Source organism: Macaca nemestrina, chromosome 2, assembly GCF_043159975.1.
Source record: "Macaca nemestrina isolate mMacNem1 chromosome 2, mMacNem.hap1, whole genome shotgun sequence".
NCBI lineage: Eukaryota > Metazoa > Chordata > Mammalia > Primates > Cercopithecidae > Macaca > Macaca nemestrina.
The window spans coordinates 31,700,965-31,717,464 of record NC_092126.1 but is presented as its reverse complement, the minus strand read 5'-3'; the positions used below and the strand labels follow the sequence as shown (position 1 = coordinate 31,717,464).

The window sequence follows — 16,500 nt, the reverse complement described above, 5'->3', positions numbered from 1 at the left end:
AGAGGGAGAAGTCCTTCATGCATGTGTTTTCATAAATTTGGTCAAAGATATCTTTTCTAAGCAGTGCTAACCTCATCCAATTATTTATTCAATCAATGTTTGTTAAAAAAAAAAAAAAAAACTGCAACACAAAAGGAACTAATTTGGATCCAGAAACCATGAATATAAGGAATGGCTGGTCCCTGACTCAAGGACTTTGCATAGCAATTTGGTAACTTCAGTAATTCCTAGGTAAGGTGAAATGTGGTTGTTTAAAAAGGAAGGGAGAGCAAAGCCCGCTGATAGTCTTATAGATGGCCCCACAAAGCTGGTGGCATTACGGTTGGGCTGGAAAGGGCGAGCAACTGCCTCAAAAGTGAAGATCGGAGGTGGAGCAGGGTCTCAGCAGAGAGTGAGCCCAAAGAAACATGGGCTGTGATCTGGAAATGTTCACTGGGTCACAGCCCAGAGCACTTGGAGGGAAGCAGTAGAGACATCCTTGGCCTTTATTAACTCTTTTTCTTTGGAATTATTGTCAAATCAGGTATTCGCCATTCTATATTATTGACTTTTTTGAGCTTAAATGCAATTTGTTGATACTTAAATGTATTCCTATTACATTTATTGAACTGGTTTTTAGTCCAATATTCATATACTAAGAGGTAAGAGATTGGAGGGGTTTAAGAAGTCTGGAAAACCTACTCAAAAAAGGAAATGGATTAGATCAGTAATTTTCAAGGTTGTTTTGTTTCTTTTCTTTTCTTTTTTTTTTTTATTAGTAGGATGCTTCCTTTAAGCATCAACTATAATCTGATTTAGAAACAACATGTAAAAACAGATACATTTAGAACAAGCAGCTCTGGTTGACCCTGGCATGGGTGGGTGCTTCAGAGTCTTCCCCACTCTCAGACATGACCTGGCTTTCTTCCCCTTTGCCCAACTGGAATGCTTTTGTGGAGCCCAAGAGCATCTATGTTCTTTAGATCCCGAGGGCCACCCAAGATATTCTGTGGCCTCCCAGAATCAGGTCTCTTCGGGTCCACCACCTTCTAGATCCCTACACAAGCCCCTGAAAAAGATGTGAAACAGGACAAGGCACAGGATGGCATCAGAAAGCCCATGAAGAAAGACCTCCTCCCAATGAAAGCACATCATTGCCAAGTACGGCCTCTCAACCAGTTATACACCACCCATAGGCCCTTCCTTTTTATTTAGCTGTATTAAAAGCCTTGGCCAGGCAAATTTCAGAGAACATATTTCAAGGAGTGGTGATGAGTGAACACATAACTACAAGAACACCCTCCAACCTTTTATGCTCACTGATTTAATATACTTCAGTTGTCTCTGGAGAACCATTTGCCCTCTCTTCATCTGTGGCTCTCATGCATCTGAAAAGCTCTTTTAGGGGGCCACATGGAAAGCATAAGAAATGGGGGCAGCCCCTAGGAGCAAAGAGCAACTCCTGGATAACTGCTGCAAGAAAACAAGGACCTCAGACCTGCAACCACAAGGCCAACAACCTAAATGAACTTGGAAGTGGATTCTTCCCCACCAAAGCCTCTAATAAGGAACACAGCTCTACTGACATCCAATTTCAGCCTTTTGAGACCCTAAGCAGCAGAGGACCCAGTTCAGCTCACCTGGATTTCTGGCCCAGAAACTGTAAGATAATAAGTAGGGTGTGTGTGTGTGTGTGTGTGTGTGTGTGTGTGTGTGTGTGTGTGTGTGTGTTTAAAGCTCTGATAGAATTATCTCCAACCCTTTTATCTCAAACACATTGGGAAAACCTAAAGATATAGCCCTTGTTATCACATTGAGCCCTTAACTTGCCACAGGATGCATAAACATTATTTCTGGGCATGTTGTGAGGGTGTTTCTGGAAAAGATTAGCATTTGAATGGGCCAACTGAGTAGACCAGATGGCCCTCCCCAATGTGGGTGAACATCATCCAGTCATTGAGGACCTGAACAGAACAAAAGGGTGGAGGAAGGCTGAATTAACACTGCCTGACTGCTTGAACAGGAATGTCCATCTTCTGCCCTTGTTGCTCCTGGTTCTCAGGGCTTGGGACCTGGACTGGAATCCGCACCATCAGCTGCCAGCTCTCAGGCCTCTGAACTATACCACTGGCTTTCCTCGGTCTCCAGCTTGCAGACAGCAGACTGTGGGACTCCTCAGTCTCCATAATCACATGAGCCAAAACCTTATAATAAATCTCTTTGTGTCTTTGTGTGTGTGTGCATAATCTCCTACTGGTTCTTTTTTTTACTGGAGAACCCTAATACACTTATTTCTTGTCGTTCTGTGGTGTACCTTGAATATTTTAAACCGCATTTGTCACAGGATTTTGAAAATGTGATCATTTGTTTCATCCTTTCTTCCTCTGCAGCAAGAATCGAAATTCACTTTGCCCCATGATCTTCACCAGAATGGCATACTTGCCTCTCCCCTCGTCAGATTTAAAAGGTTTCTGTGATTTAAGGTCTTCCAGCACCCCTCAGGAAGCTTGACAATGAAGAGGAATTATTGATGAATGTGGAAAGGCCAGGGGGTGGGCATTCATTTTTAATGACTACACTCCTTCCCTTGACTAAATGGAATCAATCCTGCCTGCCTGAATTTCATCCATTCATCATGCTGTCACAGTGGCTGACACACAGTAGGAACTCAATATTTATTTGTTGGATAAATTTTTAAAAAGGTATATCTTACTTGTATCACTAAATGTTGTATATGAAGTGAAATATGGATGTCTGAGAAAATAGGACAATTGAGTTTATGGAAGAAAAAAGTGCAGATAAAGATTAAAGGTCAAACACTTCCGTTTGTCATCTCATTATCCAGACCGTCAACAAGTCCAGTCTTGAAAATACCTCTAGGAGCATCCTGCCTTGCTAGTCCCCCTCAGTGGCACATTCTGTTGGCTGCCAAAGCCAACAGCCCCTCGATGGCCCAGGCCTCCTTCCTCACTGACACCCCCCAGGCCTGGACAAGCATGACTCTTGACAAGTGGCATGGGTCTGTGACTCAACCCTGGCCAATGAGACCTGAGGAAATCTGTTGGGGGTTTCTGGGAAAGGTTTTACTTGCTAATAAAAAGGGACATGTGGCAGGAAAAAACTGCTCCTGTTCACCATTGTCATCATATTTGCATGAGACACCTAGATTTGCCACAGTCACCTTGTGAGGATCATGAGGAGAGGCCCGCAGACAGGCTGAGGATGAGTACAGAAAGATGGCAGCACCTGGGTCTCTGGTGGCATCTTTAAGCCATTGAAAAAGCTGACTCTGCAACCTCCCCATCTTGCTCTAGACTTCCTGCTCAGTGAGATGAGATGAACACCCCTACGGCTTAAGCCACTTTTAGTCGGATTTCCTGCTATGAACAGTGGAAAGCAACCTAACTGATACCCATGACCACCACCCTTATTCTATTTCCCTGGGCTTCTGTTGCTCTATCCACCTTTCTGGCCCTTTCTCCAGGGCCAGTTGTCCCAATGTACAGCTCTCTGATGAAAATCCCACTATGGCTCCTTTCAACCCATTGCAAGAAGTCCAGGCCCTTGCCTCAACCACAAAGTCTTCCCCCAGACTCTTCACATGCAAACATACTGTCAAGGACTCCCTACAGGGTGACCCTGGAGAGACATCCATGCATGTTATATCCATTTCCTAGGGTGGCTATAATAAATGACCACAAAATTGATGGATTACAACAATAGAAATTTCTCACAGTTCTGGAAGTCAGAAGTTCACAATCAGGATCACTGGGTCAAAAATCAAGGTTATAACAGGCCCCTGCTCCTTTTGGAGGCCAGGGGGAGAATCCGCTTGTTTTTTTCCAGCGCTACTGGCTGCTGGCATTCCTTGTCTTGTGGCCTCATTAATCTTCAAAGCATTTTCAACTCTCTACTCGGCCTTCTCCTCTATGTGTATAAAATCTCCCTCTGCCTCTCCGTTATACAGATGCACACCCAGCTCTGCGTGCACACCCACCTCTGTGTGTATACCACCTTCTCTCTGGAAGGAGCGTTCTCTGTGAAAGGGAAACTAGGGAAGTGAGGGTCAGAGGAGAGAGGAGGATTCAGTCTTTACTATATACACATTTGCACTGTCAGCATTTTGTTTAAAATTACTATAAAACCTCCAGTAACTTTTATCTCAATTTGCAATGTAATATTCCTGAATGGAATTGTTTTTACACATGCTCTTAGGCCAGGTTCCCTAGAAGCAGACACTAAGACAAGTATTCATGTGCAAGTAACTTATTAAGGATGTGCTGCCAGTGAGGGAGTGGGGGAAGTCGGACAACACAGTAGCAGCGGCCCAGGAAGGACGCAGTTTTAAGGACATCCCGTGACCAGTGGCTTAGTCTGATCCTGTGGGGAGCTCTGAGGGGTGAGTTACGCTCAGAGTTGTCCCCCTCTGAGGCCAGGGAGCAGAGCTTTCGTACACCCACACTCCTCTGTCATTGACGAGGACCGCCTCAGGGCACTTGTGGCTCTTGTTGCTTAAAGCAGGGCAGGCTCCTGGAGCTCAGGGGCAGGGCTCTGCTAAGAGGCACAAGTGCTGCCTGCTTGAGGTGAAAGCACGATGGTAAAAAGGGAGCTGAGGCATCTAGATCACCAACATTATCCATTATCAGAGGCATCTGGGAGCTCACCCACATTATCCATTATGTGTTCTAATTATAAAAAAAATTAATAGATGTGCCTTCTCTTCCAGCTGGCCTCTGCTCCTGTCACTTCCCACAGCAGGGAGCCCCCACACTCAATCCCTTAGCCCATTCAAGTCCTGACTTGACTGCCAATACCCAGCTGGAGCCCAGTGTGTCCAGGAGGCCTTGCTCAGTCTCTGCTCTCTCCCAGGGCACTTCTGGTCAGCAGGGCACAATTAGCCTTGAATGCCTTCCTATTTCCTTTGTAGGCTCTTCTTCCCGAGGCTCCTTGATGTGTGGGGCGTCAGCAAACGCCCCTTTGCATCCTTGTTCCTGGGCATCAAAGAGCAGTCATTCCCTTTGAGCCTATGGAGTTTCCCAGTTCCCTGAGAGTTCTGTTATGGAACCTCTAATCTCCACCATCTCAAATGGTTTTCATTCTTATGTATTCTTTCATGGATTAGTCTAGCCCACCTGCCCCATGGGGGAGCAGGAGGGCTGGTTTTGGTCCAATAGCCCATCATCTCTGTGTCCTGCCACTGCCACAATCCACATACATTTCAGAACGCCCAAGCAAGTGGCTGCTGCCAAGGAGGAGGCAGAGGGAAAATAATGGCTAAAAGAGATAAAAGAGGGACAGACAGCCATCCCAGGCTCCAGTATCCGAGGACAGGGTCAAAGCTTCAGATCAGAAGTCAGGACTCAATAATCAGATCATGACCTTTTGGGGTCACTATTTCTAAATGTAATCTCTTCCCCATCATTATGGGAAGGGAAATGACTTACCTGGGCAACACAAACTGTACAAAGTAAGCTTTTCTCTGTGAAGTTCCTAATAGCAGAAGAGTACTAGAGGCCCTCTCCAGAGACAAGAAGAAAGAATTTCAGAGGCTCAGGGGAAAGTTTAATATGGCCCCATGACAAGAAATGCTCACAGGCCCGCTGGCTCCAGGTGGACATGTCACCCTAAAAGTTGGAGGCAACTAAGGAAAACCACTGTCGCTGTGGAGATAGATGAGTGTGAATTTACAAGGACAGAAGGGGGTACCTGAGCCTCCAGGGATGGTGACAGAAATGAGGCAAACCCGAAAGAGGAGGAATGTTGTGCCTGGAATGAGCTGAGGTGTGCAGGTGGCGTGAGGTATACACATATGCACCTCAGCCTAGAATGAGATGAGATATGCGAATTACATATGTGCGTGTGTGCACACGTATACACACACACCGTTTAAAATCATGCTGAAAGCAAGAAGTTGCACAAGAAGAGTATGTTCAAGACAATAAAAATGGGATTATTCAACTCCTATTTTACTTTCTTTTCTACAAGGAGACAAATATGGCTAAAGTCTAAGAGACTCTGTGAAGTTTTCTCCCCATTAATGGCATCACAGCATTTATATCTGTGTTCATCAGGATTCTCCTGAGAAAGAGAATCAGTAGGCTATCTTGTATCTAGAAAGATTCATTTTGAGGAACTGGCTTACATGACTGTGGGGGATGTAAAATCCAAAGTCTGCAGGGTAGCCCAGCAGGCTGGAAATTCCAGCAGGAGTCGATGTTGCAGTTTTGAGTCTGGAGGCTGAATTCCTTCTTCTGGGATCTCAATCTTTTTTCTTAAGGCCTTCAGCTGATTGGATGAGGTCCACTCACATTATGAAGGGTAGTGTGCTTTACTTTTCTACTGAGGCGAATGGTAATCGCATCTCAAAATACTTTTATAGCAACATCTAGATTGGTGTTTGATCAAGTAACTGAGTACCATAGCCCAGCAAAGTTGACATAAAATTAACCATCACAGGATAATTCTGCAACTTAGTTTTCTTGTTTAACATTTCCTGCAATTCCTTCCATGTCAGCTTATACAGAATGACCTAATCTATAATAAGAATATATTATCTTTTGTTTAACCATTCCCCTACTGATGGACATGAATATTGTTACCTTTTTTGATATTACAAATAATGCTGAGATAATAGCCTTGTCTGTGCCTTCTTGTGAACACATGCATTTGTTTCTTTAGAAGAGATGGACGTGAAGTATGAAATTGCTGAGTCATGGATGGGCGTGGGCATTTCAAATTGTTAGCAGATGTTAGCAGTATGCCCTCTGAAGCAAACTTGAAAATTTTAAATGAGCTCAAGCTGAGATGAATCACTTTTTTTTTTTTTTAAGGAAAAGGCAGTCATCCATACATACTATTCTGTAAACAGGTGTGTAACTGTCAAGGTGAGTGGCACACACGAATTTGATAACAGTCAAAGTACTGAAAGAGCTGCTAAAATAGAGCTGAGGCTATTCTGACCTCCATAGCACTCACCTGTGCTATGATTCGCTTTGCGGTGGGAAAGGATGGAGATGCAGCCTGGGAGGGGTTTGGATGTTGATTCCTGGGCCTTTCATGGGAGTGATTATTTGCAGGAAAATCATCCCTATCACAGGAAAAAGGCAGAGAACTGCTGTCTTTGGCACTAAAGACTATGATCTCAGAACCAAAATAATTATCTTGGAGAAACTGTGGCAATAAAAGAAAAAAACCAGATGGTTTAAAAAGAACAAATATTGGCTCCCCTGTGAATTCTAGAAACCATAGAAATTGATGTTACTCCCTGGCAAATCCTAGAGTGGATTCTTAAAGAGATGGTTGGGAGCCTTTGAAAACAAAAGCTTGAGCCCCAGAAACCTGCAGAACTTCATGAAGACCAAGTGAGACCTAATGTGTTGTTACACAGGATTATGAGACAGGGTTACAGGACAGAGTAGGTTTCAGTTACAGAAAAGCATCTCATCAAGCCTTTCATGTAAATACAAGAGAGGAACGGAAGGTGGAACAACAGGGCCACCTGAATCCACTGCAGAATGGTTTGGGTTAGTGTCAGGCACTGGTGGAGAGATTCTTATAGCATGCCAAGGACTGTGTCCTTGATCCAGTCTGTTTGCCATTGAGACCAGCCAGGAGCCACCAAACATATGAAGCCTTCAGGGAAGCCAAGGCTGGAAGATCCCCAGAATGAAGGATGATATAACCATGATCAGAAATGTCTTGACAGGCTGGGGAAATGGGCAGAAGCGAATAGTATGAGATAAAATAGGAGTTAACAAAAGATTAAATACGCAGGCAGAGAGTGGAGAAGAGCTGACTCCAGAGCCTCATGACAAAGTCTGTGGGGTTGCAGAGGCTGTAATGACGCCCTAAGCCATTCTCCCCGCAGCTGTACTCGCGGAAGTCCAGTCCACCCTGAGAGAAGTCAAGTCCTCGCAGGCAGCAGCAGCTTTCTAGGATGCTCATGCCCTTCTGACCTCACCAACTGAGCATGTCAGGGGTAAGCTGTATGTGTTTCTATAAGTTAGACCCATTTTCCTAGTTACATGTCTTAAATGATTTAAAAGCATATAAACTATAAGTGCAAAAACAAGTTGTTTCTCAAAAAACTAAGTTGAATTCCTTGAAGAGACTCAACAAAGAACAATCACTAAAAAGTAACAACTGTGGCTGAATTAGATGTGTGTTGGGCGTGGGGACTAGAAAGACTAGAAAGAAATCATGAAAACATAGAAGGATTCTGCAGTCAGATTCCATTGATACTTTAAAGAAACTGATACTGGACATTGTAGTTAGCACACTTTGGGTGTGGTTTATATGAGAAAGATGAGGCAGAACTCTACTTCAGCAGACACTCAACTCAAAAAGACTGGCACATGGACATGTGTTTACATACTTTACACTCAAATAAAATGTGTAAGATAGGAATCTGATTTTCTTTGGGTCTCTTTGACTTTTTCAATTAACCCACCCGCCACCATACCAGTTGCCATCAGCTATAAGTGCTTTTTCTACTGTCTTATGTTCCATTCTGGCACCAAATTTCACGATAAGCACTGATGTTCTAGAACATATTCCATGGAGAGGGATAAACATGGAAAAGTCTCTATGCTCAGGTAGCACCTGGTGGTGTCTATAAGCTCTGATGGGCTGTCAGGCTCAAAGATACACAGATTCAGAGGGAAGCAGAGGTCTCTGTGTCTGTATCTTGCTCTTTACCTATTCATCTTATGTAGTTTTTTTCCTTTCCTTTCCAAGAATTACCCTTTCTGCTCACACTAGACTGTAAACTCAAAGAAAGTCAACAAAATACCTGTTATAAATGCCCTATGGATACACATTTATCTTACAACTGCCTTTAATTTTAGGCTGTAGGTTTCCAACTGAGCAAAATGCAATTATTTGCATTTGACTCTACAGGTACCCTAGCCCAACCGCCTCTGTGCTTTTAGCATACCACAAAGGCAATGGGGGAAGGATCTGTCTCATGATGATACGAGGTGACTGACCGAGAAAGCAGTATGTCATGAGGGCTTACTATGTGCCACGTTCTACATTCACAACTTTTTAATATGTTTTCTCTTTTAATTCTCATCAACTTTGAGAGGTCGTTACCAGTATCCCCATTTATACAACTGAAAATAGAAAAACAAAGCAGGGGTGGTTTGCTTTTCACATAGTCCATCACTCAGCTGGGAATCAGAGAGGCAGGATGCACACTCAGGCCAGATTCTGGAATCACTGCTCTCTTGCCAATATGTTGCACCGTCCGCACACTACATTTGCGTGTGTGCATGTGTACATGCGCGTGAAGAGAGAGGGAAGCCAGCGAGACAAGGTGGAATCGGAATGGCACATCTACGCAGAGCTGAGGAATCAGCACAGGAGGAGTAACGAAGCAGGAAAGGGACAGACCAGGCCCCACTGTGAGACATGAGAAAGAACTGGTCAGGGACATTTTGTGGTCAGAGCCCTAGAGATTATAGGCCTGCCTGGGAAGACTGTGGTTACCAGAAAAGCAGTTAACCAGAAGCCAAAAGGGACCTGCTGAGGCCTTAAAAAGGAAAAATCTTTCCTAGAGGCCAAAAGGGTGGGGAAAAGAAGTAATTGGTAGAGGGTAGAAGACATGAGAGTTTGAAAAATACCCTCAGCCTTAGAGAGGGGCAGGCAGGAGAGGGGCTGTCTGCAGGCCCAAGTCAGGGTCTAACGGAGCCTCTTCAAAGAGCTGAGCTGTGGGTGAACCTGTCCTGGACTGGACATTGCTGGGCTGTGCTGGTTACAGAGCTGTCTATACTTAGTTCCCCTAAGACAGGGATTCTCAAGGTGGGGTTCCCACACCAGCAGCATCAGCTCATCTGAAAATGTCTTAGAAAATGCAAATTCTTGGGCCCCATCTCAGAGCCACCGTTATAGACTAAATATTTTATATCCTCCCACAGTGTGTATGTTGAGGCTTCAAACCCTAGTTTGGCTGTGTTTGGAGATGGGGCCTCTACAGAAGTAATTAAGGTTAAATGAAGTCATAAGTATGGGGCCCTGATCCAACAGAATTAGTGTCCTTATAAGAAGAGACACCAGAGTGGCCCCCTCCCACCTGTGCATGCTCAGAGGCAAAGCTATGTGAGGATACAGTGAGAAGCCAGCCATCTGCAAGCCAGGAAGAGAGCCCTCACCAGAAACCAAACCGCAACAGAACCTTGATCTTGGACTTTTCAGCCTCCAGAACTGAGAGGAAAGAAATTTCTGTTGTTTAATCTGTCTAGTCTGGTATTTTGTTACGCAGCCCAAGCAGACTAAGACACCCATTGAATAGGAAGTAGGGGTAGAGCCTGGATAGCTGTGTTTTTAAAAGCTCTCCAGGTGATTCTGATACGAGATCAATTTTGAGAAACACTAGTCTACCTTGGGCTGAACCAAAAAGCCTTCAACCCAATCAGCAAGCATTTACTGGAGTGCCTTGGAGAACAAAGATGAACATTCCCAGACCAAGAAACTCACAGTGGAGGGAGGAAAGTGGACAAATAAATAACACTGATGGAGTACAACAGGAGCTGTGATAGAGCCATGCCCAGAGAGTTATGAGAACACAGAGGAGCGCTCTTTCACCCTGCAGGAGGTGACCTCAGAGCTGACTCCTGAAGCTTGTTTCCACCAGCTGCAAAGAGGAAGAGAAACCCATAAACCAAGGAGTACAGTCTTCCCACAAGATCTCTCCTCCATCTGCTTTCAGGAGATGTCAATCTTAGAGGCTGTGTTAGCCTGACCACGTGGAGCGGAAACTTGAGACAGCACTGGGCAGTGAGCCTGAAGATACTGAGGATGCCCAAGTCACCTCCTTTGACACAGGTCTGTCCCCCAGGCGTTGGCATTCCAGGCCTCTGATGGGAGCAGCAGCCTTGATGATCTCAGAAATGCCTTCAGGTCTTTCTTTCATTGTCTTGGTGAATAGCATATGGCATCCTTCCACCAGCACCAATCTCCCTATCAAACAGTAGCTTAGCCAACCTTAGTTTTCTATTCTGAATACACTTTTTCATTTTTGACAACAAAGCCAGGCTGAGAATTTCCCAAATCTTTAAGTTCTGCTTCCCTTCTGATTACAAACTCCATTTGCAGTTGGTTTCTCTCTTCCTGCATTTTACTATCAGCAGCCAAGAACAGCTACACTGCACCCTGAATATTTTGCTTAGAGATTTCTTCCACCAAATATCCTAGTTCATCCCTCATTGGTTCTGCCTTCCACAAAGCGCTAGGACACGAACACAATTTAGCCAAGTTCTTTGCCACTTTATAACAAGGATGGCCTTTCCTCCAGTTTCCAATACCTTGTTCCTCATTTCCATCTAAGACCTCATCAGAATGACCTTTACTGTCCATATTTCTACCAACATTCTGATCATGACACTTAGATAATTTCTGAGAAGTCTGAGGCCCTCTCTACAGCTCTCCTCTTCTTCTGAGCCCTCAACAGAATCACCCTAACACTCCATTCACAGCAATCTAGGCTCTTTCTAGCCTGCATGTCCAAACTCTTCTAGCATCTACCCATTACCCAGTTCCAAAGTCATTTCTACACTTTCAAGTATTTGTTATGGCAACAGCCCCACTTCTTGGTACCAATTTCTGTCTCAGTCCATTCCTACTCCTATGACAATATACCACAGGCTGGGTAATTTATAAACAACAGAAACTTGTTTCTCACATTTCTGGAGGCTGGCAGTCCAAGATCAGGCATCTTGACACTGACCAACAGGTTCAATGTCTGGCAAAGGCCCATTCCTCACAGATAGTGCCCTGTAGGTGTCCTTGCATGATCAAAGGTAGAAGGCCAAAAAGGGGAGGCAGTGGTCTGCAGCCTCTCTTCTAAGGGCATTCATCCCATCCATGAGGGCGGAGCCTTCCCAGCCTTATCACTTCCAGGGTCCCCCCTTTCAAATCCATCACCTTGTGGGGTACAGTTCCAACATGGGAGTGGCATCTATACCCACCCTGGTTCTTCAAATGGAGTGAGCCTCAGAATCTCCTGCAGGGCTTGCTAAAATGCAGACTGCCAGGCCCCACCCCCAGAGGGTTCAGCAGATCTGGAGTGGGGTCCAAGAATCTGCATTTCTAACAACTTCCCACGTGATGCTGATGCTACTGGTCCTGCAGTCACACTAATTTTTAAGAACCATTTTATAGATGATTTTGGATCACTGCCATCAAGTCATCTTTTTTGAGGAACCACAGAGCCCTCCCTTAACAGCCATTTTAATATACAGACAGCAGGAATTTTACACACATCCCCATGGTCTGCCAATCACTCGGCTCAGGCACATGTTTTGGGTGCAGCCATGCATCGCTACTGTTAACAGCCAAATGTTACAGAGCAAACTGAATGCCGGCTGCTCAGTCCTTCAGATCCCCAACTCTTGGCATTTCATATTTCACCACCACCTGGAGCCTTCACTCCACCACACGTGATGGGCCATGTGACCTGCCCAGCTACAGTTGAGGAAGGACAGGGTCCTGAGAAGTGACAGGACCTGCCCACACTCACTTGGCATCTTGGACTGAGCCTTACTTCCTCTGCATCCCATTTCTAGTTAGGAGCATGGACCCTGGAGAGACCATGGGCCCCAGGGTCACACAGGAGTGACTGGTGGAGCTGATCTCACACCAGGTCGTCACCTGGTTCCTTACTTCCCTCAGGACTTCTGGCCCCTTCGCTAACCAGCCCCGGATGCTGTGACTTTCCAACTCCTGCTTCTGACGACTCTAGTTCCTTCAGGTACTCCATTACTATCACACTTGCAAGCAGTTATTTCTCATCCCTGTTCAGACGCAGGCATGCCCCCCAACAGCCTTGCTCCTCACTTCACGCATGCTGGGAACTGCTGCAGCTTCAAAGCTGAGTCATAGTGTCCCGGGAGACATCCAACTCACGCCCCATCCCATCTCCACTTCAATAACCAGGCAAGGGACTGCCTCGAGCCTGCAGTTCTGGCAGGCACAAGGGTGTGGCAAGCACTGGCTGTCTAGTGGGTCTCAGCGCCCCACACTCCTCACAGAGAGTTGTATCCACCCCTGTCTTCCCTCGGCCTGGAGAGCCCTGTTTGGCAGAGGCCCTCCCAGCAATGCCGATCCTGTGTTCTTCCATGGTGTTCAGAAATCAGTTCTCTATGCCCATGGCTGGGCACGGTGGCTCACGGTGTAATCCCAGCACTTCTAAAGGCCAAGGCAGGCAGATCACTTGAGGTCAAGAGTTTGAGACCAGCCTGGCCAACATGGTGAGACCCTGTCTTTACTAAAAGTACAAAAATCAGCTGGGCGTGGTGGCGGGTGCCTGTAGTCCCAGCTACTCTGGAGGCTGAGGCAGGAGAATCGCTTGAACCCGGGAGGCGGAGGTTGCAGTGAGCCAAGATCATGCCACTGCACTCCAGCCTGAGCGACAGAGCAAGAAGCTATCTCAAAAAACAAACAAACAAACAAACAAAAAAACCAAGAATTCAGCTCTCTATGTCCAAATAGCTTCCCCCTTTATATCCCAGATGCTGTGTATGCAAGAGAGTAGGCTAAAAAGTCACGCTTCCATAGTTAGAGAAATGCCCTTCAGGTACACACTAGTGAATCTTAGGAGTAAATTCGCTCCTCCAAAGTCCCAGCAGAACATGGTTTGAGGAATTCCCCTGCCCACAGCAATTTGGTGGCCTCATGAGTCAACATTTCTCAAATACATTCTTCAGTATTTAATGTGTAATCTTGGACCAGGGACCTAACCTCTCTGTGCCTCGGTTTCCTCATCTATATAACAGGGGCAATAACAGTATTTACTTAAAAGGCTTATTGTGAAGATTAAGTGAGCTCATGTGCATAACTCTAAGGATAGCTGGCACAGGGAGCCACAGGGTCTGGCTCTGACAACGATGCTGCTCTGATTATTACGGAGGCCACAAACTATGTGTCCTCATTTATATCACTTAGAGTTGTCAGTTATATGCAAATTAATGAACGACAAGTCTCCTTCCACCAAATGGCCAGGCACACGCAATGTGCTTTTCCTGCAGAAAGGGAAGAGCGGGGTCCACCCCTACCTGGAGGTGGGAAAAGAGGGGAATGAAAGGACTAAGGGGGTCCTTCTAGGACCTACCAGGTCAGCTCCCTCTCAGAAGAAAGCCACAGCTGAGCAACAGCCCCACGGTCAGATGGAGCAGGCGGATAAAACAATTGCTGTCTAAACAAAAGAAGCAGAGCTGCCAACCCCACACTTACTTCCAGGACTGTCCATTGTTCAACCACAATCGCATCATAGCCCTGTATGGTTTTGCTATCTTCTGTGGAAACAGCTTCAAAGATGAATACTCCATCTGTTAAGCCATGTAAGGAATCTGTGGAAAAAGAAAAAGGCGGGGTGGGGGGTGGTTTGTAAACCGTCTGTGGCAGAAGTCTTCTAAGCAGCAAACATTTCCACTGCATTCATTAATAATCCCAATCAGAACATCTTTTCAGCATGTTAATTAAAGAAGGCACATACAGCCATAGAGTCTATCTAGCCCTATCAGAATGAATGAGGCTAATTTACCTCACAGTTTTGAATAATATCCTTGATTTATGAGCCCAAATTTCATTGTTAGCAATCACCATTTGATTTCACGCGTTTACCTTCCTTTTCATGCTCCAGCGTCAGGATGCACTGGGGAGAACTTATCCAGGGTAAAACACAATCATTTAGAGACAGTTTTTAGAAGCAAACTATATTTAGGTGAGGGTTTTTTTTTTTTTTTTAAAGGGAAGAGATATAACACACCAGATCTGAGCTTGTCAGATGCATTCTAGATGCGTTGATTCTTGGAAGTTCACATGATGTGGGCTGCTGTCCAGACAGCATTTTAGGCAGCTCTTGTCAAGAGGTGGAATGTGGGGGAGAGGGAATTTTCCCAAATAATTTACCACTGGAAATGTTTCCCTGGGCACTGCTGTAGTCAATGTACCAGGTTCTGAACTCTGTACAATTCGACAAGTATACATGAAATGTATAGCATGATCAAAAACTATCGTAGGCAACGAGGGTAAAAGAAATATAGAACGGGCTGGGCGCAGTGGCTCATGCCTGTAATCCCAGCACTTTGGGGGGCCAAGGCAGGCAGATTCCCCGACCTCAGGAGTTCGAGACCAGCCTGGGCAACACAGTGAAACCCTATCTCTACTAAAATACAAAAAATTAGCTGGGCGTGGTGGGGTGCACCTGTAATCTCAGCTACTTGGAAGGCAGAGGTTGCAGTGAGCTGAGATAGCACCACTGTACTTCAGCCTGGAAGACAGAGTGAGACTCTTGTCTCCAAAAAAAAAAAAAAATACAGAACAGAGTCCTTGCCCTTACAGAATACACTAAGGGAAGCACCTTTTACCCCTTTGTTTGGTACATGGCTCGTAAATGTCCTAGGCCCATTTTGATAAGGGATTTGGGGAAAGAAGACTTAGAAGCAAGTGGTTTGGGGCTGGGCTGTATCCTGAAAGGTGATGTGACTCTTTCAAGGGCTGGGTCTCTCATCTGTGGGATTATGGACAGACAATCTCTCCTGGTTCCCAGATTTGATGCTATAAACACTGCTCAATCATAATATTATGGACTGAATTGTGTCCTCCCAAAATTCGTATGTTGAAGCCCTAACCCACAATGTGACTATATTTGGAGACAGAGCCTTTAGGAAGGTTAAATGAGGTCCTAGTCCTCCTTTAACTAGGGTGGGATGGGGCCTTAGTCTAACAGGACTGGTGTCCTTATTAGAAGAGGAAGAGAAACCAGAGCCCTCTCTCTCCCTCACCTGGCACGTGTAAAGAGGAAAAGCCACGTGAGGACCCAGCAGGAAGGTGGCTGTCTGCAAGCCAGGAAGAGAGCCCTAGCCAGAAACTGAAGTTGCTGGAACCTTGACCATGGACTTCTAGCCTCCAGAACTGAGAGAAAATAAGTGTCTGTTGTTTAAGCCACCCGGTGTGTGGTATTTTTTTTATGACAGTCCTAGTAAACAAATGCACATACAAAGCACATTTCAATGATATGCTCTTTTAAAAGGACAATTTTTAATAGGACAAATCCATAATAATATGACTTTTTTTTTTTTTTTTTTTTTCTCCATGGGGAGGAAGGGAGACAAATTCAGAAAGTCCCCTGAATCACACTGGAGTTCCTGGAACTCCCAGTATTTTCTAGATTCACAAAGAAAAAGACTGACAGATGTGAATATATAACAATATTTAGCTTTGGCTCCCAACAGACCCCATAAACAAAAGGTCATCAACATGAGAAAATTATTTGCAACAACAATAACAAAAATAAAGACTAAGCTCAATATTTTTATATGTAAAAAGCTTTTACAGATAGTTAAAAATACTAAAACACCATTAGAGACAAAGGACATAAACTAGCAATTAATTAATTGTCTCTCTCTTTCCATGGCCAGTAAACATTGAAAAACAATTGCAATCTCTTTTTTGTTTGTTTGTTTGAGATGGGGTCTCACTCTGTCTCTTAGACTGGAGTGCCATGGCACAATCACGGCTCAC

General features: G+C 45.0%; 2 protein-coding genes across 9 annotated transcripts in view; one reads left to right on the top strand and one right to left on the bottom strand.

The window, feature by feature from the left end:
- LOC105490419 (oxidoreductase NAD binding domain containing 1) overlaps window positions 1–9,250 on the top strand; it is a 91,381-nt gene extending 82,131 nt beyond the window's left edge. The window contains exon 11 of the mRNA XM_071090859.1: window positions 2,370–9,250. The gene's annotated coding sequence lies outside the window, so the exon portion shown is untranslated. The remainder of the gene's footprint in view (window positions 1–2,369) is intronic.
- LOC105490417 (raftlin, lipid raft linker 1) overlaps window positions 1–16,500 on the bottom strand; it is a 203,413-nt gene that overhangs the window by 27,579 nt on the left and 159,334 nt on the right. For all 8 annotated transcript variants that reach the window (XM_011756010.2, XM_011756009.2, XM_011756007.2 and 5 more), the window contains one exon: window positions 14,209–14,324. In XM_011756010.2, the coding sequence (XP_011754312.2) occupies window positions 14,209–14,324 (116 nt within the window). The remainder of the gene's footprint in view (window positions 1–14,208; window positions 14,325–16,500) is intronic.